The sequence below is a fragment of the Chiloscyllium plagiosum genome, unplaced genomic scaffold (genome assembly GCF_037043375.1).
Source record: "Chiloscyllium plagiosum isolate Xiang-an unplaced genomic scaffold, Cpla_swu_hap1 HiC_scaffold_28, whole genome shotgun sequence".
Taxonomy (NCBI): domain Eukaryota; kingdom Metazoa; phylum Chordata; class Chondrichthyes; order Orectolobiformes; family Hemiscylliidae; genus Chiloscyllium; species Chiloscyllium plagiosum.
The window spans coordinates 22,122,689-22,144,620 of NW_028270166.1; the positions used below are offsets into that span (position 1 = coordinate 22,122,689).

Below are 21,932 nucleotides of genomic sequence, written 5' to 3' on the forward strand. Positions count from 1 at the left end.
CTGGTCAGGTTCTGAGGCTGCTGGTCAAAGAAACAGCTCCATGCTGATCTTTTCTCTCCCTCTCTGATATTTTTCCTGGAAGTGCTTGTGCTTGATTTTACCTTTTTTGTCAAGGAATGTTTACGTGGATGTTGCAAATATTTAGAACGGCATAATTTAGTTGTGATAGAGTCGATTGAGTTTTTAAGTAGTTACGTTATTCTAAATTTGGTTTTTGTTCGGTTGTGTATAAATAAATGCTGTTTTGTTTAAAACTGAGTGGTTGGGCCTGCTGCAGTACTCCTGGAATATCCACTTTACAGCTGCTTAAAACAACTAGAAAAGTTAGGGCCTGAGCTACCTTCTTGAAAAGTTTTGAGGTGGTCTAGCCTGGTCCCTAACAAGACCATTTTGTGGTCACCTCCCAACATGCCATCCAAAGCCACAGTTTGCAGAGCATTCATCTTTGCAGGCACTTGAGATGTGCCCCAGTATCATAAGTACCTGCTTTAATAAGTTAAGATTAGGAAACCTCTCCTGACCCAAAAGACACTGTCAGGAACATCACTGAGATCTTGGAGGTCATAGCTTGACATCTCTTCTGAGATGCTGTCTCCTCAGATTTTGGCCTCATCATCCATATCACTCAGTGTAAATCTTAAAACAATCAAATATGATATAATTTAATATAAATTATCTAGTCCTCTACTTTTGATTTTATTTCTGAGTTCTAAGCTGCTAGGTACTGTATACAAATATTTAGTAAAAGCTTTAGACTCTGTGTTCTCCTTTGTGAGTTGGTCATTGATCATAAACATTGATGTTCCCTTACCTACCAAGAAACTTCATACAGTTCAGTTCAGAAAATAAAGCATAATTTTAAATAAATAAGACACCTTGTTTAAAAAATCCAGGTATACAAAGACTCTGCTCTGAGACACATTCTAAGAAAATGCAAACAAATCCTTAGACCATAAAACCATAGGAAATGGGAACAAGAATAGACTATTTGGCCCCTCAAGGCTGCTCTGCTTTTTACTAGTATCATGACAGATCTGACAACCACTTCCTTGCCTTTTCCTTGAGCACTCTACCCCCACAGCTCCCTGTGACAAGGAGTTCCAAAGACTCACAACCCTCTGAGAGAAGAAATTCCTCTTCATGTCACTCTTATATTAGCGCTCTATAATTGAGACTGTGACCCCTGGTCATGGAGTCTCCCATGAGGTGAAACATCCTCTTAGCATTTACCCTGTCAAGCTCCGTAAGAACCCTATATGTTTCAGTGAGATCACCTCTCATTCTTTGCAATTTCAGTGAGTAGCATGCCAACCGTTTTTGTCTTTGCTCATAAGAGAAATCCCACCCGTCCAGGGATTATCCGAGTGAACCTTCTCTGAAATGCCTCCAATGAAATGAATTTTTTTTTAAAAGGGGACCAAAATTGCTCACTGTACTCGAGATGTGGTCTCACCAGCACCTTGTTCAGTTGTAGTAAGACTTCCCTACTCTTATACTCCAACTCCCTTGAAATAAGGGCCAACATGCCATTAGCCTTCCTCAATACCTGCTGCGCTTGTGTGCTCGATCCTTCATTTAAGATCAGTTTTCAGAATCTTATAAACATTAGTATTAATTTTTTAAAAATACATCCCTTTATACAGTTATCAACAAAACGTGGCCAGTCAATACTAGAGATATACACTCAATAACTACACATCATCATGTCACCTACTAAATTAAGAACCCTAACTTCAGATCTGGATGCTGAAGCTCTAATGAAGACTCAACAAAGCAGAGGCACAGAGCTTATAACTTGAACAACTCAGTTGTAGTTTTACTACTTACTTCCTTCAACTAGCTGCCTAAGATCATGGCTCACACTTGGTACAACTACATTAGAAACAATCCTCCCAAAAATCTCACCCAAGTTTCTATACTTTATCTATGAGGTCTTGTGAGCATCAACGGGCCCAAGCAGTAAGTGGAAAGAGAATAATTCCAACCGTATCCTAACTGAGATCAATTCGTTCTTTAGCCATTGACTAAATTTTCAATATTTCTGATCCACTCCATCTTACTGAGGGGTACTGTAGGAGATGCGCAAATTCTCTTTTTAAATAATATTGTACTATGACGCATGATGGTTTGGATGGGAGGAAGGGAAATGAAACAGTGTGGTTACAAAGATAATTTTCGTCTGTTTATCTGTCATTAATCTGTCATTAATCTGTCATTTTTGCGTTGTGATCTCTGTACTTTCAAGCTTTTTATAACTTCAGCATCTGATGGGCATTAGTCTGTGGTTGGTTGGAAGCATAGTTTCTTAACCACTAACACATTCATTCTCACTTTGCAGTCCAACTCCTCAGTGTCGGCTGTATATTTTATCTCTATCATCATTACATATTCGATATCCAGTGTGCCTTGACCTATATAGTTTGTACCATCTCTTAGTTAAATCTGAACTTGTTTGCTCCACTTTCAGACTTTTTTCCAAGAAATTGCTCACTGACTGGAAAATTAAAAATTAATCAATTAACTATTTGACTCCTGAATTTTATTCATCGTTTTCAGTCCAACTGTTACTTGATTAATCTTTAAAGAAATATTTTCTCGATATTCAGTCCATTTTTGATTGCTAACAAAGTGAATGGAAATTTCATTGATATTGCTATCAAGTGGCACTGGCTCAGCAATATCCTGAGTGGAAAAGAATGCTCAGGGTTGTCCTTTTATAATCGCAATTCCTTGTTGATAATCCAGTGCAGTAATACAATTCAGGCAAAAAAAAACTATGACTAATTGTCCTTTTCCCCTTCTCATCCTGGTATCTGAAATTCCATCTGCCAAATCAAAGCAGCCTGTATTTCTGTAGTTAGGTTATTTTAATAGGCCTGGTACCTGCAAGAAGGGTATCTTTTAAAGTACTATCATGCAGCAATTACTCAACAGTAAATTTCTCACACACTCACTTCAGGTTCCAATGGTTCAACTCAACTTCAGAGCTTTTTTTGTTATTCATTCATGAGTTGAGGACATCACTGGCTGCACCAGCATTTATTGCCCATCCCCAGAGGGCAGTTAAGAGTCAACCACGTTGCTGTGGGTCTGGAGCCACACGTAGGTCAGACTAGGTAAGGATGACAGGTGAAAGTGAGCACTGCAGATGCTGGAGATCAGAGTCAAGAGTGTGGTGCTGGAGAAGCACAGCCGGTCAGACAGCATCCGAAAAGCAGGAAAATCGACGTTTCGCGCAAAAGGCCTTCATCAGGTATAGGTAAGGATGGCAGTTTCCTTGTGTACCTGCACATTAATGAACGATGTTTTTTTGCTGACAATCAGCAATGGATTCTCAGTCATCATTAGAGACTTGATTCTAAATTTTTATTGAATTCAAATTCCACCATAGCAGGATTTGAACCTCGGTCCCAGGAACATAACCTGGGTCTCTGGATTAACAATCCAGTGATAATACCACGAGGTCATCATGTCCCTAACACACAGAATAGTGTTAATGGTTGTTTTTTGATATGAAGAAAGGTTTGTAGTGGATATGTTTTGGAGAAGAATCATATTGGACTTGAAATGTTAACTCTGCTTCTCTCTCCACAGATACTGCCAGATTTGCTGAGTTTCTCTGTTTTTGCTTCAGATTTCTGGCATTGACATATCAAATCAACATTGACAAGTTGATGGTGTGCAGATAGGTGGCAGATGAAGTTTAAGTGTGAGACAATACAACAAACATGAAGAAACAGGATAAATAGAGAGTATTATTCCTAAGTGTGTGCAGGAGCAGAAGTAGGTGTATATGTGCATAAGTCATTAAATGCGATGGGATAAGTACACAAAACTATTTTTAAAAAACTTTCTAGGCTTCATTAATATAGGCGTGGCATATAAGATTATGCAGAACCTATAAAAGGCACCAGTTAGATCTCACCTGAAAGATTGTGTCCAGTTTTGGGAGCCACACTTTAGGAAGGATATGAATGTACTGGTGAGTAGGCAGAATAGGCTTACAAGACTGGCCCCAAGGTGAAAAACTTCAATAATGAGAATAGATCGGAGAAATTGGGACTGTTGTCCTTGGGGATGAGGAAGCTGAGGGGAAACTTAATAGAAGTTTTTGAAATCATGAGTGTTCTGGGCGCAGTAGACAGAGAGAAACTGTTTCCACTTGTAAAAGGATCAAAAATCAGCAGATACAATTTCCACATGTTTTGCAAAAGAAGTAAATACAAAGTGAGAAAAATCATTTTCACACTAAGACTACACCACAACACCCTCAATCTTCCACTTCGTACTGAGTCCATGGGCCATTTGGTTACTAGTACTCAAGGAGGAACCATGAGAAGAAATAATGGTCTTAACAAAATGTAATTTATTGCACTTTAGCAATAGGTAGAAGTTGCATTGACTCTGTGGAGCAGTTGTAGTGCCCCTAATCTGGACTGGAACACCAGTTCATGTCCCACCTGCCAAGGAGACATGCCAAAAGCATAGAGTTATAGAGTCACAGAGATGTACAGCACAGAAACAGACCCTTCGGTCCAACTTGTCCATGCCGACCAGATATCCTGACCTAATCTAGTCCCATTTGCCAGCACTAAACCCTTCCTATTCATATACCCATCACATGTCCAAACAGGCTGATTAAAAATAATGCTATTGACTAGTTAACATATTAACTAAGCCCATTATGAGATTCTTCTTTTCCCTGCCAAAGACTGTATTGGGGGGAGCTTTAAGTAATTTCTAACATTGAATTTTTAAGATCCATTGCATTTTGACTCAGGGAAGGGCACTACCAACTGAGCCATGGCTTAACTCCTGTACACAGCTTCACTATTAATGAAACATCACTACACAGTGGTCTCCAAGTCACTCCAAAAATAGAAATGATTTGTGGGCTGTTGTCATTTGGCACGACAGCAAATGGCTACAATCTGTTAATAAAACAAAATGTATATATGCCTGTTTATACTGTGTTATTATTCACTGAAAATGCAGATTAATAATTAGAGAGGTATTTGTCTTTTTGCTGAATTTTTCTCCTGGAAACTTATTCATGATACCCATGTACTGAGGCTCATGCTAATTTGTGGCAAAGGTGGAAAATGGAGCAGATTGGCTACATGTTATACTCCCTGACTTCCATCATCTGTGTTTATCACATGAAATACTGACCTATTTAAAAATATTTTAATAATAGCCAAAACATGATTTATAGCATATTATAAGTCAAGACACACCATTATTAAAGTGGATGTGTGAAGCAATTTATTTCTATGATTCCAAGTTGAGATCCATGCGAAGTGCAGCATTTCTCATTGATAAGCTTTTCATTTATTTTCTTCTTCACTACATTGTTCTCTCTTCAGATTTCTGCCACTGTCTGAAACAAATGAAAACATTTTGTTCACTTTTCTCTATTTGATGCAAGATTTTGAGATATCAGGCAAAGCAATATATTAGTTTCTTACGATGTTTATTTAAAAGTAGAACTCAAAAAAATGTATTCATTAGCATGCATGCACAATAATTGTCAGTTCTATGTAACAGAGATTACACAATCTGGGTGAAAAGTAGTCAGAAACTATATGTGGGTGAATATGTGTTTGTGCATTCAGTATGCACGAGTTAAGACTGTCCACAATTTAATGTTGTAATCTAATTGTACTGTCACTGTCTCTGTAGTCATCATAAATGGGATCCTACAAAATAGAATAAATCACGTGATTTACTGTCTAAGAGTCCTGTGCATTTCAGATTTCTTTTTAAAATAGTGATGCCTGCTGTTTAAAATGTATGCTGTTTAAAATGTATTCTGTAGCTGTCTGAATAGGAAAACATGTGCACCACTTCCTGCTGTACATACTCTGTAAGTATTTCCAGATTTAGGTCATTGAGCGCAAACAAGATTTGAAAGAATTAATTTCCCAACTTCAGTCTGCTCACAGCTCAGAGCTGAGTTCTGCACAAATAAAAGGCAATGAAACCTTCAAAATAAAATTAAATGTCTCCTGAGTGTAACAAGGTAGACCTTAAAAACTCTGACAGTGTACTTCTTGGGTGCACTGGTGTTATGCTGACATGGGACAGGTAGAAAATATAATTGACTATTTGCTCAGACACATTTTACCTTTGTTCAACATATGATAGTAATCTCTATTACTAGAGGCATAGTAATGTCTATAAATGTACAACTGTCTTGTAAATGTACTTTTCTGAACTCTATTTCAGGAGCATTGATTGCGTCTGAGCCAAAAGATCTAGTTTCAAATCTCACTTATGGACTTGATGGCCAGGAAAGTATGTTCATAGAGCAGCTGAACATGCAGAATATCATCCCAAAAATCATTTTGATTAGTTTACAGCAGGCAGTAAAAGCGGAACAGTCTCCTGGTCAGGCAAGGCTGTTGTGGAGTGGCCTCCCCCTTCAAGCTAAAGTCTCTGGCAATAGACTGGCAACATGTTCCTGAAAAAGCAAGGCATGGAAATGGACATTAGCATGTCCTGCATCCCCCTTCACGTATCACAAGGCACAGCAGAAGTATGTGAATCAAATCTTTTTCTTAATCTGACAAACAAGTTGCCTCTTCAGAGAGTTAAAGCATTGTTGCTGCAGGTGACAATGATTTGACATTTTAAAAATGTCATATTGATATGGTTGTGGACCCCAGCTATAAATTAGACAGATGTCTCTCAATGAACATTTCAAATGCGCTAAGAGACTGAGAAACAGATCGCCACAATATATGGATTAAAAAAAACTTCCGTCTAGTTTGCATAATTGTCAGCCTTGGATCTGTCCAAGTTTTATAAGTTGAGTCAGTAGATTGTGAGCTAAGAATTTTTTAAAAAATCAATTTGTTCTTTGGGGTTCTTGCTCTACATGAGTTGACTCGTTCCTTACATTACACAGAACAAGAGCTGTGAAGTGTTTTTGAACATCCTCTGGTTTTAAAAAAAGAACTACAGACAGGGAGTGTCGTGCTTCATAAACAACACAATTACTGGCCGTCCCTTTGATGGCGGTAATGCTTACCATTTCTGTTTGCAAATCCAACTGCCACAACAATCACCAAGACAACAGCTTTGCAGGCAATGAGCAGAGAAGTGTTCAACAGGGTGTGGTTGAATGCTGGAAAAATTAGAAAACCGTAATGATGAAACATTAATGACGAGAATTTTTTAAATTTTGAGCATTAGAGGAATCCCAACTTTCAACTCTCGGACTCAGACTAATACTTGTTAAGTGCAGAACAAGGTCATTAGGCCTATCCTGTTAACATTAGTGAACAAAGATCTGACCACACCAATCCCATATTTTAGCTTGTACCTCATAGCCCTGGAGGCTATGACAAACCAATTAAATATCGAAATACTGCTTAAATATTACCAGAGTTTCTGATTCAACTACTCTTTCAGCCAGTGAGCTCCAGACTCCCACTGTCTTTTTTTTTTAGATTTGATTACAGTGTGGAAACAGGCCCTTCGGCCCAACAAGTCCACACCGACCCGCCGAAGCGAAACCCACCCATACCCCTACATTTACCCCTTACCTAACACTACGGGCAATTTAGTATGGCCAATTCACCTGACCCTGCACATCTTTGGACTGTGGGAGGAAACCGGAACACCGCAGGAAACCCACGCAGACACGGGGAGAACGTGAAAACTCCACACAGACAGTCGCCCAAGGTGGGAACTGAACCCAGGTCTCTGGCGCTGTGAAGCAGCAGTGCTAACCACTGTACCACCGTGCCGACCTAATGTGATATTGTCCATCCCTGGACAAGGTGGTGGTGAGCTGTCTTCTTGAACTGCTGCAGTTCTTGGGGTAGTGTACCCTCACACTGCTGGAGGAAGATGCAGGATATTGATTTCCAGCGATTATGACATAACAGCAGTATAGTTCCAAGTCGGGTTGCTGCATGGCTTGGAGGGGAACTTGCAGGTGATGGTATTCTCATGCAGTTGCTCTCATTGTCATTCTGGGTGGGAGAGGTCACAGGTTTGGAAGGTATTGTCTGAGGAAGTTGCTGCAGTGTAGTATTTTGGAGATGGTACACACAGCTGTCACTGTGCATTGATGGTGAAGGGAGTAAATACTGAACATGATGGATGTGTGTCAATCAAGTCAACTAATTTGTCCTAACTAGTGTAAGCTTCTTGCAGGTGTTTGGAGAATCACCCATTTCTCTTTCATCAAACTGACTGACTCTGTAAGGTAAGAAGCGTGTGCAATCTCTTATCATGCTCAGTAAAATGTTTCCTTAATGCCCTGCATTTACTCTACCATCCCCCATCCCTTTTCCAAGCTTTTTATTCTAATTCTTTTTCTATTTTCTTGCATGGAGACATGGCTACTATTCCTTAAATCCCTCCTCAATCAACCTCGAACCACTAATGTATCACCCAATCCCATTTCCACTTTGTATTGGTTTCTTTTCCCGTGACACGAGCCCCACCCTTTCAAAGTTGTACTTTGTGAATTCTCTCTATCAAAAACAAACATTAACTCATTTGCACTGCCCAGTCATTTCTCCTTGAAGATCTTTGGTTGTGTTATCACTCGTATAACAAATAAAATCCTACCGGGCAGATAACAACAAAGTTGCATTATCATAACCACTGTGTACCATTATTCCTACTGTCCTCAGTCTCCCCTTGAGGTTTGACACAGAGGAACACATTGTTCTTCTCCATTGTCCAGCTTTTATGGGACACCAATGGCATACTTCCATTTCTACTTGCCTGAATGCAACCAATACTTAGGCAGTAATGGTTTCTCTTCCTGCAACTGGCATTACCTTTGGAGTCATGAAATGGTCTATCCTGGCCTTCTTCATTTTCCTCAGACAATTCTTTGATTTCATGATTTCGTATGCTTACTGATAACACCCACTTTTCAAATCTAATGTTCATTTCTGTAGTGTCTGTTTGATGCTAAGTCATATGTTTCTCGAAATGAGCTTTGGGAAGACTGAAACCATTACAGGAACAGGAGCAAATGAATGAATACTTCAGAAATGAGGAGGACGTGGCCAAATGCCATGAATAAATGGTCTGGACACTGACAAGGAGTTGGTCACGAGGTTCAGGCCCCGGAAAGTATGTACTGCATCAAAATAGGCATTGAAGGCAAAGGCTACAGTGCCTCCCACAGGCCTCATGAGATCGGGAAAGTGGAGTTGAAGCCCAAGGACAGGCATATTGATATCAAGTGGTGGAGCAAGTTAGATGGGCTGTTTACAGATTCATTAATGCCCTGATTGTCTAATGTCACTCAGATAGGGCATTGGGCAATGTGTTTATTGTATTACATATTATTATCACAAAAAGGTAAATTTGTAGAGACCTAACTTGCTCCACCACTTGATATCAACATGTCTGTTCTTGGGCTTCAATTCCACTTTCCAGTCCACCACCCCCCTCTCTAAAATCTGCTGATTCGCTGAGAGGCAAAACAAACCTGTCTATCTTAGCCTTAAACATGTTTAATAAGAGTATTCTTAATCCTAGAGGCTAGAGAATTCACATCTCTAAATGGATTCTGTTCTCTTCATTTTAGTCTTCAATGATTGGGCCCTTATCCTAAGACTGTGCCCAGTCATTTATTTGAATTGCCACCATTCTGCCAAAATCATGGATAACATTTGTGATCTTAATGTGATTGAGCTATTTTCCAGAAGAGAGGATAAACAGAAATGGTTAGATTTCAGGCAATGAAACTAAATCCCAGTGAATTGTTCTTCCAGGCTGACTGTTCATGGTTACCTTCCTGCAGCTGGTACTATTGTACTTTCTTCATGTAATAAGATTTACTTCTTCATCATTCAAAACTATACTGTAGAGACTGCTTTGTACTGCAAAACTCAATACAAAATGCCCTCAAAAAGAAGGTAACATATTTCTACATTCTAATTCAAGGTCACAGAGAAGAGATTTCATGCTTAATAAGACAAGACGCAATAATTTTCAAATACTGAAATTACATTTAAAAGCATAGATAGCTGAGACACTAATTGCAATGTTACATTAATATGTGGAGAATATGAGCTCCTTAAAGTTCGAATAAAATGAACATAACTCACCATATATTTGCACATTTATTGAGCCTCTTGCAATGATCTGTGATGACAAGTATGTAGCAGCACAGCAGTAATAATTTCCAGCATCTTCATTTTGAAGTTTGGCAAGAATCAGTGTCAAATTATGTCTATCTCTTTCCATTGATTCATTGTGGATACTGTTGCTGTTCATTGGCATTGACTGGCTACAGTTTTCATTGTCCTTTGTCCAAAATACTTTCAGTATGTTATTCAAATTTTCATCAAATTTCACAGTACAGTGAAGCTTTAGGAAGCCTCCTTTTTGTCCTCTCATTTTGGAATTGGGAATAATCATCTTGAATTCTTAGGATTAAAAAATAAAACTGTGACCATAAGATCAAATGAGATGCATGTTTGTGTCTGACAGTATGAGACTGTCAGAAGCAGTGAAGTCTTACAACAGATGGAGGGCAATCAGTCTGTTGTGTCTGTGCCAGGTCTTCAAATAAGCACCAATACCTGGTACTAATGTCCTGCTGTTTCTCCATCCTTGCCCTCTTAAATACCTTAGTTGAACCTGTCTACACCACATTTCCAGGCAGTGCATTCCATACCCGAGCAACTCATTGAGTGTAGAAGAATTTTCTTAAATCACTTTTGTTTCTTTTGCAAATAATTTTAAATTTATGCCCTTTCCTTGTTCCTTTTAGAAGTGGGAACAGTTCCTCCCTATCTACTCAATCTTGCCCACTCATGATGTTGAAAACTCGATCGAATCTACTCTTAGCCTCCTTCTTTTCAAAGAGGACAGTCTCAATGTCATCAATCGATCTTCATAACTGAAATTCCTCATCCCCTGGAACCATTCTTCTGATTTGCTTCTGCACTCTGTCCAATGTGTTCACATTATTCTGAAAATGGGGCACTTAGAACCATACACAATACTCCAAATGAGGTCTAACCAGTGTCTTGCACAAGTTCAATATCACCTCCTTGTTCTTATATTCCATGCCCCTATTAATAAAGCAGAGGATATAGCATGATTACCTCCTGCTCGCTCCACCTCTCCTGCCACCTTCAATGATCTTTGCATCCCCTTTAGAATGGTAGCGCTATTTAATATTTCCTTTCAATTTTTTTCCTATTAAGTTGCATCACTCCATACGTCTCTACATTGAAACTCATCTGCCAACAATCTGTCCAATCCACCAAATTGTTTATGTTGTTTTGGAGTTCTACACTGTTCTCCTCACAGTTCAAAACTCTTCCAAGCTTCAGGTCATCTGCAAACTTTGAAATTGCTTTCTGCACATGCCAGATCTAGATCATTTATATATATATCAGGAAAAGCAATAGCCCCCATACCAAATGCTGGTGAATTCCACTCTGAATCTTTCTCCAAGCCAAAAAATATTGATTGACCATTAAAGAAACACTTTCTGTTGGGTACCTCTTATATAGGGACTGTCTTGGAGTACTTATCAGGAAAGAGGGGAGGAAAGGGGACGATATAAGATGGCTGGTAATGAAGTTCTGGGAAAGGGAATGGTTCCAGAAGGTGAAGGAAGGTAGCAAGGTGGAGAGTTCTGGGATGCAGTTCCATAACACATGGAGAGTGTGGCTGGAGGAATGGTTCCTGATACTGGGAATGAGAAGATTAGGACACATGCAGGAATGTTGAACTAAAGGGTATCACTGGTGTCTAGTGGGGCAAAGCTTGTTGAACATGAGAATGTGGATCTCTTAATTGTGCTTGGGCACAAGACAGTGTAGATTTTCAAGGCTGATGGTGCTCAGAGTGCTGGAAATCTGGTAAGTTACAGCACATTATGTAGAAAACTCAGAAGGAGAAAACTGGATCAAAAAACTTCAAGATGCTAGATGTATTGAATAAGGTCTCAACAGTGTTGGGGAAATGTACAGAAGATAGATGGCAATGTTTCAGAGGTGCTTGAAATCACACGTCGGGTGAGGTTAACATCATCTTAAACATCAGCAGATATGAGGACCAGCCTTATAGCAAGGTTCAGACCAAAGAAACCGAACAATCGCTTTACACCTCCACCTCCCTGAGATTGGCCTGTGTACCCTCTTCTCTTTTCCTGGATGGAAGTCCACCAAGTCCTCATCCATCAGAGTTCTCTGCCTCATTGAACTTATCATTCCACTCTTGTGCCAAATAACATGACATAGTGCAAACCCATATTTCTCAAAGCTATGCCCAGTTATTTGTGGAATTTAATCAGTCTTTGTTCCATCCCCTTTCCAGATGACTTCAGAAACTCACCAGATTGAGTCCCACAACTCTCAGTTTTCTCATTTTCTGTCGCTGACACATCTTTTCTGACAGTACCAACTTCAATGCCAGTGCTTCCAATGTGTTTTCTTTTTTTCCTATTGTGAGATTTCTCTGCCATACTGATTGTTTGGGCTCTCAATCTTGTCTGTTTAATGCCCCTTCTTTTCCCAGAACTATGACAAATTCCCTTTGTCCATACTTTCTAGCTACCAGCGTGCACACTTAACAGATCAACCTCCAACAGCTTTGCTCCATACAGCATAATGTCATCGCCAATTATATCTTCCTTTATCTTTCCAACTTTCTGAGGGACCATAATATCCTGGTCCACCTTTTACACATTCCCAACATTCCTACACCTCTTTTCAATGAATCTTCTCACAGGAGATGCAAACCTGGCCTTTTCACCTCTTTTCCTCTCACTGTTCAAGGCTCCAAACATTTCTTCCAGGGGCAAGTGAGTTCATTGTAATTCTTTCAGTATGGTGTAATGCACTGCTTAGCTCTGCTTACGTGCTGTATCCTCCACAGTTAGGAGAACAAGCAAAGATTGCATTTTGCTGAACACATCTGTCCAGTTAGTTATGAGCCAAAGTTTCCGATGGTCAATTTCATTTTTCCATTGCACTCTAACTGTGATCTCTCCAATCTTGCCCTCCTACACTTCAATGAAACTCAACAGAAACATGAAAATGTACCTCATCAGATACATTACTATCTTCCTGAGTAAAATACTGTGATCAACAATTGCATACAAAGGAACTGCTCATATTTTATCACTGACCAGCTATAAATAATGATTTCATTTTCATTTATACCTCTTTAAGATTTTCTACCTTGTTTAGCCCACTACTATCATATTTTTGCCTGTATTCCATTTGTCAGGTCTCATCATGATATTAAAACAAGGAACTGTGGATCTACAGTAATTCGTAGTGCATGAGAGAGAAAATTCAACACCTTCCACAGCATAGATTGTGGATTTTGAATAAGTGAGCTTTAGTTGACATCTGGTTTGATTGTGTCCTGAAACTGAGGAGGAGAAAAATAACCATAACTATTTGATGCTTTGTAAAATAATATATTGACAACTGTGGATGCTAGAAATCTGAAATGAAAACAGAAATTGCTGGTGAAACTCAGCAGATCTGGCAGCATCAGTAGGCAGAAAGTAGAGCTAATGTTTCGAATCCTGAGTCCAGTCCCGATGAAGAATCACCGGATTTGAAACATTAACTTTCTTCTCACAGATGCTGTCAGACTTGCTGAGTTTTTGTGTCACTTTATATCTCCTGCCTTGGACCTTATCACATAGACCTTTCCCTTTGTTCCTCCCCTGCTTTTGATGCTTCTGAAGTGCTAACAAACTATTCCACCCCCAACATCTTCCACTTTTTGTTAACTTTGTTCTCTCTTTCGAGATTTGCCTCCTCATTTCTGTTTGACTTCAGATTTCTATGTTTTCTTGTTAAGTGTGGCTCATCTATAACTAATCATGCTATAGCTTTGGAAATTCTATAGTACTACAACTATCCTGTCAACTGAATGCCAGTTATAAATTAAGCTTCAGGAAATTAAGCCACATAGCTGGCTGCAACCTGCTATCATTTAAATGGAGCAATACAGGCTCCTCTGCTGCAGAAAAGCTCTTGAACATGTACAGCTCTGTTGTGATGGTTACATAGCCAATGCATGCAGCATACCTGGCAGTTTCAGATATGACTGACTAGAAAATGTCTAAGATTGCATTGTACTATATATCCTTGGTTGAAAAATACAACAATAACCAAAAGCTTAAATGGAATTTGTTCAGAAAATTGAGCCTTGGACATGTCTTGAAATTTCGCAACACTATACATTATACACTTGAAAAGCTTAAAATTGTTCTTTATTCATACTTACTTTTTACCAAAACTGTTATCATGTGGCCCATCACAGTAGCTGGACTGTAACTAGGGAGTTGGCCCTGACACTGATAGACTCCACGGTGGTTCATGTGAGCAGGGGAGATATGGAGGACAGAGGTCATTGTGCCTGGCCCAAAATGAGAGTAGGATGTGGTCCGATTGACAAATTCCTCCAGCTGAGGTAACAATGTGCAACCTGTTGATGTCTGCTTACACCAGTTTAATTCTGGTACAGAGGAGCTGTTCCTACAGTAATTCATGGTGCATGAGAGAGAAAATTCACCCCCTTCCACAGCATAGATTGTGGATTTTGAATAAGCGAGTTTTAGTTGACACTTGGTTTGATTGTATCCTGAAACTGAGGAGGAGAAAAATAACAATAACTATTCGATGCTCTGTGAAGTAATAAATTGATAAAAATTAGTCAGTGTTATGAGTGTTTGAATAAAATGAATACATATGGTACTGAAGTGAATGAAGCAGACAGATCTACAACATTTGGCTAAAGGATAGGAAAAAAGTCGTGGTCACTTGCTATCTTGAAGAAAATAATATCCATTGTGACAAAAGTGATCAAGCTGCATTGAATGGAAATGAAGTTTCCATTTTTGTTATATTTCTTGTATCATTTTATGTGCTCTTTGAAAAGTGCAAAAAGATGATGTTGAGACTGAAGTTTCAAATAGCTTGAGTTATTAGATTAGATTCCCTACAGTGTGGAAACAGGCTCTTCAGCCCAAATCGACCCTCCAAAGAGTAACCCACCCCTCTCTGACTGATGCACCTATCATTATTCACCTAACCTGCACATCTTTGGACTGTGGAAGGAAACTGGAGCAGCCAGAGGAAACCCATGTAAACACAGGGAGAATGTGCAAACTCCACACAGTCACCCGAGGCTGGAATCGAACCTGGGACCCTGGTGCTGTGAGGCAGCAGTGCTAACCACTAAGCAACCATGCCACCAATAACTTTGAAGTTATTGTTAACTTCAAAGTCCATGAGTTAATTGTACAGGAACATAATGTGGGGGTGTTGGTGTTGGATGGGGGTGGACAAAGTCAGAAGTCACATGACACCAGGTTACAGTCCAACAGATTTATTTGAAACCACAAGCTTTTTGTTCACCTGATGGAAGAGCAAAAACTTGCAATTTCAAATAAACTTGTTGGAATAGAACCTAGTGTTGTGTGACTTCTGCCTTTGTACAGAAACAGACAAACATGGTATAGAAAGTGAAAGAAACTAAGATAGAGCACCAGGGAACTGTCTGCAACTAGACAATTATAGGCTTTTGATAGCATAGAGAAATATAATTATAGGTGTGAAGAAGCCATCTGCATTCTTCAAGCCTACCTCTTAAATCAGACCAGATAATATTATCTTTGGGGTTTTGTTAATTACTGCTTATGTACTTGGATATTACAAACTTTGAGGAGAAAATGAGGACTGCAGATGCTGGAGATCAGAGCTGAAAATGTGTTGCTGGAAAAGCGCAGCAGGTCAGGCAGCATCCAGGGAACAGGAGAATCGATGTTTCGGACATAAGCCCTTCTTCAGGAATGAGGAAAAAGGTTTGTTTTACTACTATGACTGAGGCCAGTGATTTCAAATTTTAACCTACTGGACAGTAAAAGGGGTTGAAAAATCAGTCTTTTTAAAAAATAAACGAAGCGGCGTAAACAGTGGTGGTCCCTGCCACACTCCAATCCAATACAGCTTGATCAATTTTTATTACTAAGAATGTAACATTCTAACAGTCTTCAAATTATTGAGTGACTACAACTTTGTTTGCTATCCTTCAGCCAAATTTCTATTCTTGTTGCAACAACACAAACACAAAATGTATCATGTACTATCCTTTCTACTTGGTTCACTTCACTATCATATGTGTTCACTTCACTCAGTTATATGCTTTATTTTACTCATCTTGAATAACCACATACACAGCATCCACTGTACACCTTTATCAGTTTGCTCTGCTATTTCTTGTAAGAGCTCATTATCCAGACAATGAAAATAGAATTGGAGCCAATGAAAATATTTTCAGATGGCAAAAGACATGTTTAACTATAAAATAATTTCAGAAAGACAATGGGTCAGTGCATTGCTTAGATAGATCTCAAAAGAAAATGGGCATGCTTTATTTATGTAGGGAAAATGAAAAAGGAAACATGCACTCATTCATAGAACTTTAAAATGAGAAGCAAAAATATAAGAATAGGAGGACAAATTGCTAAAGCTCTGAAAAAGGAAATGAGGTTGTTACTTTTTGAAAGAGAGGCATAGAGAGCAAAAGCAAATACATAATGTCAAGATATACAGGACTTATGTTTGACAATATTTACATTGTCATCATACTAATGAAAGAATTGCTTGAGACTGATACATTGAGAAGGCATTTAAGAGACACTACTGAGAAGTCTGGAGTTACATACCCACCGGAGATGGTAATTTTCTTCCCTAAAGGACATTAGTGTACCAGATGTGTCTCTATGTGGTCACCATAAGGTTAACTTTTAATTCAGATTTTAATGAATTCAAATTTCTGCCAAGGTGAGATTTAAACTCAGGTCCCCAGAACATTAACCTGCAGAACTGGGTTACTTGTAACATCGGCACAATGCCACCACCTCCCTATAACAAGAAAGTAAATACATTGTTGTAATAGATTCTAATACATGGAATTACCTTCAATTCATGATCACCAGGGAAAAAGGTAGTAACTGGAGCCAAAAACAAAATAGTTTTAACCCTGGGTTGCCTCTGATGGGGCATACGCTAAGCTGACCTTATCAGAATTCACATGAAATTACAGATTGGAACAGAGTTGAATTTCGACCTGGACGCCCTCCTCTCTCGGCCTGCTTTCATTCTCTCCATCTTCTCTTCCCTATACTCTTTTCTTTCCTCTCTCTCACCCTTGCCCCTCTCTCCACACCCAGCCTCTTTCTCTTACTCCTCTCACTCTGTACCTTACTCTGCCTCCCCCATGGGGCTTTGCACCCCAAAGCTTTCCACCAACACTATCATCCCACAAACAAGCATTTCACATTGAAATGAAAGTGGCTATGTTTTTTTCCCAATGAGATTCAAATCCAATTTGGCAAAAGGCGATTTCTTTTTAGAAAACTGAATGGAAGAATAATCAGCGGGAGGGTCAGCCTATCACTCCCCCTCCATTCAACTCTCATAATCTTCTCCCTGTGGTGTGACTGTCATCTCCTCCCTCGTTTTCTCAGCCAGTGTCTCCTTGAAAGCCTCCCAATCCCAAAGCTGGTCCAATGACTCCAGGCCAAGGGCTATTCACTGTTTTTCCAAATACAGACTGCCTCTGTTCCATGTATGCTGATCATAGCCTCACCAGTAAGGCCTGCAGCAGTACACGTGGGAGAGCAAGGGCCTCTGATGGAAGCAGCAACTATTTGCAAAACCTTTCTCTTCTCCCTCACTGCACGTGAAACTCTGGCTTCAAATAAAACATATAAAACTTTCACTTTACATCATTTTTTCCTGGTGTATCATACATCATGTGTAATATTGTATAATTATTGGTGGGAACCCTCTGAATGAACTGTATGATGTGCTCTAATGAGCCATTTGTGACCTGCTGACCGTAGGTTGGGTGCCCTTACAAGATCAAGGTTTATGTAAAGATTTGTAGCTCATGTGCCAGTTGCCGTGGTTGTGGGTGTGTTTGCCGAGCTGGGAAATTGATTTGCAAATGCTGTGTCCCCTTATTAGGTGACATCTTCAGTGCTTTGGAGCGTCCTGTGAAGCGCTGCTGTACCGTCCCTTTTGGAATTTACTTGATTCCATTCCTGCAGCTTCCAGTTGCTGGTTCCGGTCATTTGTTGCAGTGCTTGGTATATTGGGTCTAGGTCAGTGTGTTTGAAGCACTGAAGATGTCACCTAGACAGAGGATGAAATGTCTGCAAATCAACTACCCAGCTCCGCGTACATACTTACATACTGGAAGATTTTAGAAAGGTAAAGCCACCAAAACTTTGCCAGGCCACAGAGCCAGTCTCCTGTATTAGAGACAGACAGTTGACTAGTATGGTTAACCTGAGCATCACCACCACTGAGGATAGGGAGAGATTGAGAAGGAGAATACTTCATGGTAACCTCAGCCAGTGCAGGAATTGAACTCCCATTGCTAGTATCACTGACATCGCAAACTAGCCATCCAGCCAACTGAGCTGACAAACCCCAGAAACTGATTTCATGAAGACATAGGGAATGGTTTGGACTAATTGCTTATGGAAAACCAACATGGGTACAAATGGCATCCTTCCGTGTTATTATAAAATTTTATAATTTTAGATACTTTAGTGGAGCATAAATTTCAATTACATTTTTCATGAAATAAATTTATTTGTTACATACTCTAAGAAAAGTCTTTAATATTATTTAAGAGTGAACAAACTCAAAGTAAACCAGCACAATCTTTTTCACAAACCAAGAAAACATAATGAAAGCTAATAGAGTATGCAATCGTTTAATAGTTCAAATATAACTGCATGCAATTGTTTGAGTGTTACAAAACATGGTTTTCCTATGTATTAGCAAAGGCTATTTGAACATTGAACAGAAAGATTGAAGTTACAATGTGGAGTTTTAGCAAATTGGGTGAAGGATGGTTAAAAGAACTCTTCCACATGGAAATATTTACAATCCTATTGTTTTGATAACAAAGTATTTACAAAAAAACATCGTTTGTGAGGCTTGAAGTCATTGAATTACTGAATTTTACAAATATGCCTACCTTGTACAGTGGACATCCACCAAGTAATTAACAAGAATACGTTGCTGAGAGGCAACACTACACACTTAGGCTGTTGACGTTCCATCTTGGCTGTTTTCAAAGTGCTATGTTCAGTACAAGTTTTGCTTTAAACAAATGTTTGTCCACAAAAGCAACCCTCACAGCACTGTGTTTTCTTTTGTTGCCTGAACTCGAAGATGGGACGAAGGACAATATTTTGCTGCGAACAGGAAGTGGCTTTTAAAAAAAAATTAAAACAATGCAATCTTATCATCAGTTGATGAGTATGAATGCGATCTTTTCACATGCTCAACTTTCTATTTAAATTTTAATGACTTCACATCCTTCAGAACGAGGCAATCTTTTCTTTTTTTTTAAATTGCATTACTTGCTAAAGTATTCTTCTATTCATCTGGAACTAAAGTAAGCTGGTTAAAATATCTAACAGGTTTCATTTATTGCTTAAGGTGGTGTGCTTTAATAGCGTAGCTGTGAAATTACTATTCGAGGACTGCATTTATAAAGCACCTCTCAAAATACTTCACAATCAAAGAAATAGTTTAGAGGTGTGTTTGCTGTTGGAGTATAAAGTCCCCTCTGGGTTTATTGATTGAATCCCTCAACTGAGGAGCAATTAGACAAGGTCTGTGGCCATAAGTTTAAATTTGCTTTTGCTATAAAAAATGCATTCATGAACTTTTCAGTGGTTGATAATAGAGAAGCCATACATGCAGCAGGATGTCTAGTACTGATACAGAATAAATTAAGGATCAGGAAATCAAAGATCCTTATCACCAGATCTCAGTCTGAGACATGCCATGTTGCATTCTCTAACTGGTCCTTTTACATTAGTGCAGTGTATTCATTAACCCAGTACGCTGACAACAGTGAGACAAGGATGGGCACAATGTTTTTAAACATTAAATGGACAGTAACAGGATGACACACTCTCAACTATCCAGGATGCAAGCTCACAAAAGCTAAACTGCAGAACTTGTCAATACTGCACCGTATTTTCTTAAAATGATCAGTAGAGTCATAGAGCATGGAAATAGACCCTTAAGTCCAACTCATCCATACCGACCAGATATCGCAATCTGACCCAGTCCCATTTTCCAGCATTTGGCCCATATCCCTCTAAACCCTACCTGTTCATATACCCATAAGGAGGCCTGTTAAATGCAAATGTACCCACCTCCAACACTTTCTCTGGCAGCTCATCCATACACACATCACCCTCAACGGGAAAGGCACCCCTCAAATTCATTTAAAATTTTTCCCCTCTCACTTTAAACCTATGCCCTTGATTTGGACTCGCCCCACTCCAGGAAAAATACCTTGGCTATTCATGCTACACCTGCCCCTCATGAGTAGATTGAGAATTGAGGTGAATATCTGTTCTCCAGACAATAATCATCACTTATTAATTTTCTACATCTCTATTACTTGTAAAGAAACATTTCTGCCACACCTTAGTGTAATTCTGACTGGCCTAAACGAATAAAGGTCCTCCAATTGCTAACCCAAAAATCAACAGGCTGTAGATACCGCTGGGTAAATTGAAATTTTGAAAATGTGCCCAAAAATATTTAAAATGGCAAGTCAACTTGATCAGAGATAGGTAAATGAAGTTGGGGTACAGATCAGATGTGATCTGATGGAACGATGAGTAGACTCAGGCTGAATTATTTATTCTTGTTTCTTTACAACTAGTAAGGATTGAATTAGATTCTCCTATTAGGTTTGAACCCATTGCATTTCTGGTCTCTAAATCATTGAGTACCTACCATAATGTTTTTAAAATTGGGTCACCAGAACCTCAGGCTTTTGGGAAATCATATCATTTTGATGATTTCTATTTACAGGTGCATTGCTTCAACTGTACATTAACACATTCCTGTAAAGCTAACAGGTAGCTTCTGGGTTGCAGGATAAAGGACCTTGGAGATTTAATATTTGCACAGCATACCTAAAGAAACCAATGCAGTCAATTTCCTGTTGGTGCTGTTCATAAAGGAGGAAAACTGCCCACAGCACATAATGTGTTATTCCCAGCATAGTACTACAGTAGCATCATTTTATCAGAATTCCTCAGGGGACATGATGTGAAGAGGCTTCCAGGCAAACATGATCACAAAAATGATTAACTGGTCATGAATTTCACCACTGCTGAGATATTGTTACCATAGGTTTGCGCAAGGTACTTGGAAAAGTAATTCAGTGCGCGAATTGTGATATTACAATATGCCTTGTAAATTATTTTGTTATTTCCAAGCTAATTATTTATTTTTATTTCTATTTCACATTTCCTCTTTGCATGATAATTTGATCATTTTTTGCTCCTTTATATACTTTCCAGTTGTATTTACCCTCAACATAAGTAAGCCGACAGATATTCGGCCCATGTTTAGTTGATGAATTTAAGATGTTTTTTAAAAGTTCACTCCGCAATGTGAACATTACTTGCTTGGCCAGCATTTGGGTGCCTTCAAAAGCTGATGATTCTTCAGTCCACATACTGTATGTAGATCCCAGAATCCCATGTGGGAGGGAGTTCCAAGACCAAAAATGAGATAACCCTAACCCAATGACACTGAAAGAGCAGCAATATATTTCCAAGTCAGGAGGGTGAGTGGCTTGGAGGGGAACAGACAGGTGGTACTTGCATACATCGACTGTCTGAGTCTTTCTGGATGGAAGTGGTCATAAGTTTGGAAGGTGCTGTGTGAAGAGGTTGGGTGAATTTCTGCATCTTTACACAGTACTTCACCTGATGAAGGAGCAGCACTCCAAAAGCTTGTAATTTCAAATAAATCTGTTGGACTATAATCTGGTTTATGTTACTTCTGACCTTGCCCACTCCCAGTCTAACACTGGCACCTCCACATCACCTTTACACAGTGCCAATGACCCAG

The 21,932-nt window shown here is 39.2% G+C and overlaps 1 protein-coding gene across 1 annotated transcript; it reads right to left on the bottom strand.

Annotated features, from left to right (window-relative positions):
* Window positions 1–5,248: 5,248 nt before the first annotated feature.
* LOC122565332 (uncharacterized) lies at window positions 5,249–21,385 on the bottom strand. Its single transcript, XM_043721196.2, has 5 exons — window positions 19,018–21,385; window positions 14,245–14,607; window positions 10,086–10,406; window positions 7,034–7,129; window positions 5,249–5,380 (listed from the first exon to the last, which is right to left on the bottom strand). The coding sequence occupies exons 1-5, from the start codon at window positions 19,100–19,102 to the stop codon at window positions 5,328–5,330; spliced, it is 918 nt and encodes a 305-aa protein (XP_043577131.2). The 5' UTR covers window positions 19,103–21,385; the 3' UTR covers window positions 5,249–5,327.
* Between the last annotated feature and the right edge of the window lie 547 nt (window positions 21,386–21,932).

Coding starts and splice junctions, on each gene's coding strand:
- LOC122565332 (XM_043721196.2), bottom strand. CDS start 19,102: ATGGAACGTCAACAGCCTAAGTGTGTAGTGTTGCCTCTCAGCAACGTA. Junction 14,608..19,017: donor GTGGATGTCCACTGTACAAG/GTAGGCATATTT, acceptor TCTCCTCCTCAG/TTTCAGGATACAATCAAACC. Junction 10,407..14,244: donor GATAACAGTTTTGGTAAAAA/GTAAGTATGAAT, acceptor TTTAATCCTAAG/AATTCAAGATGATTATTCCC.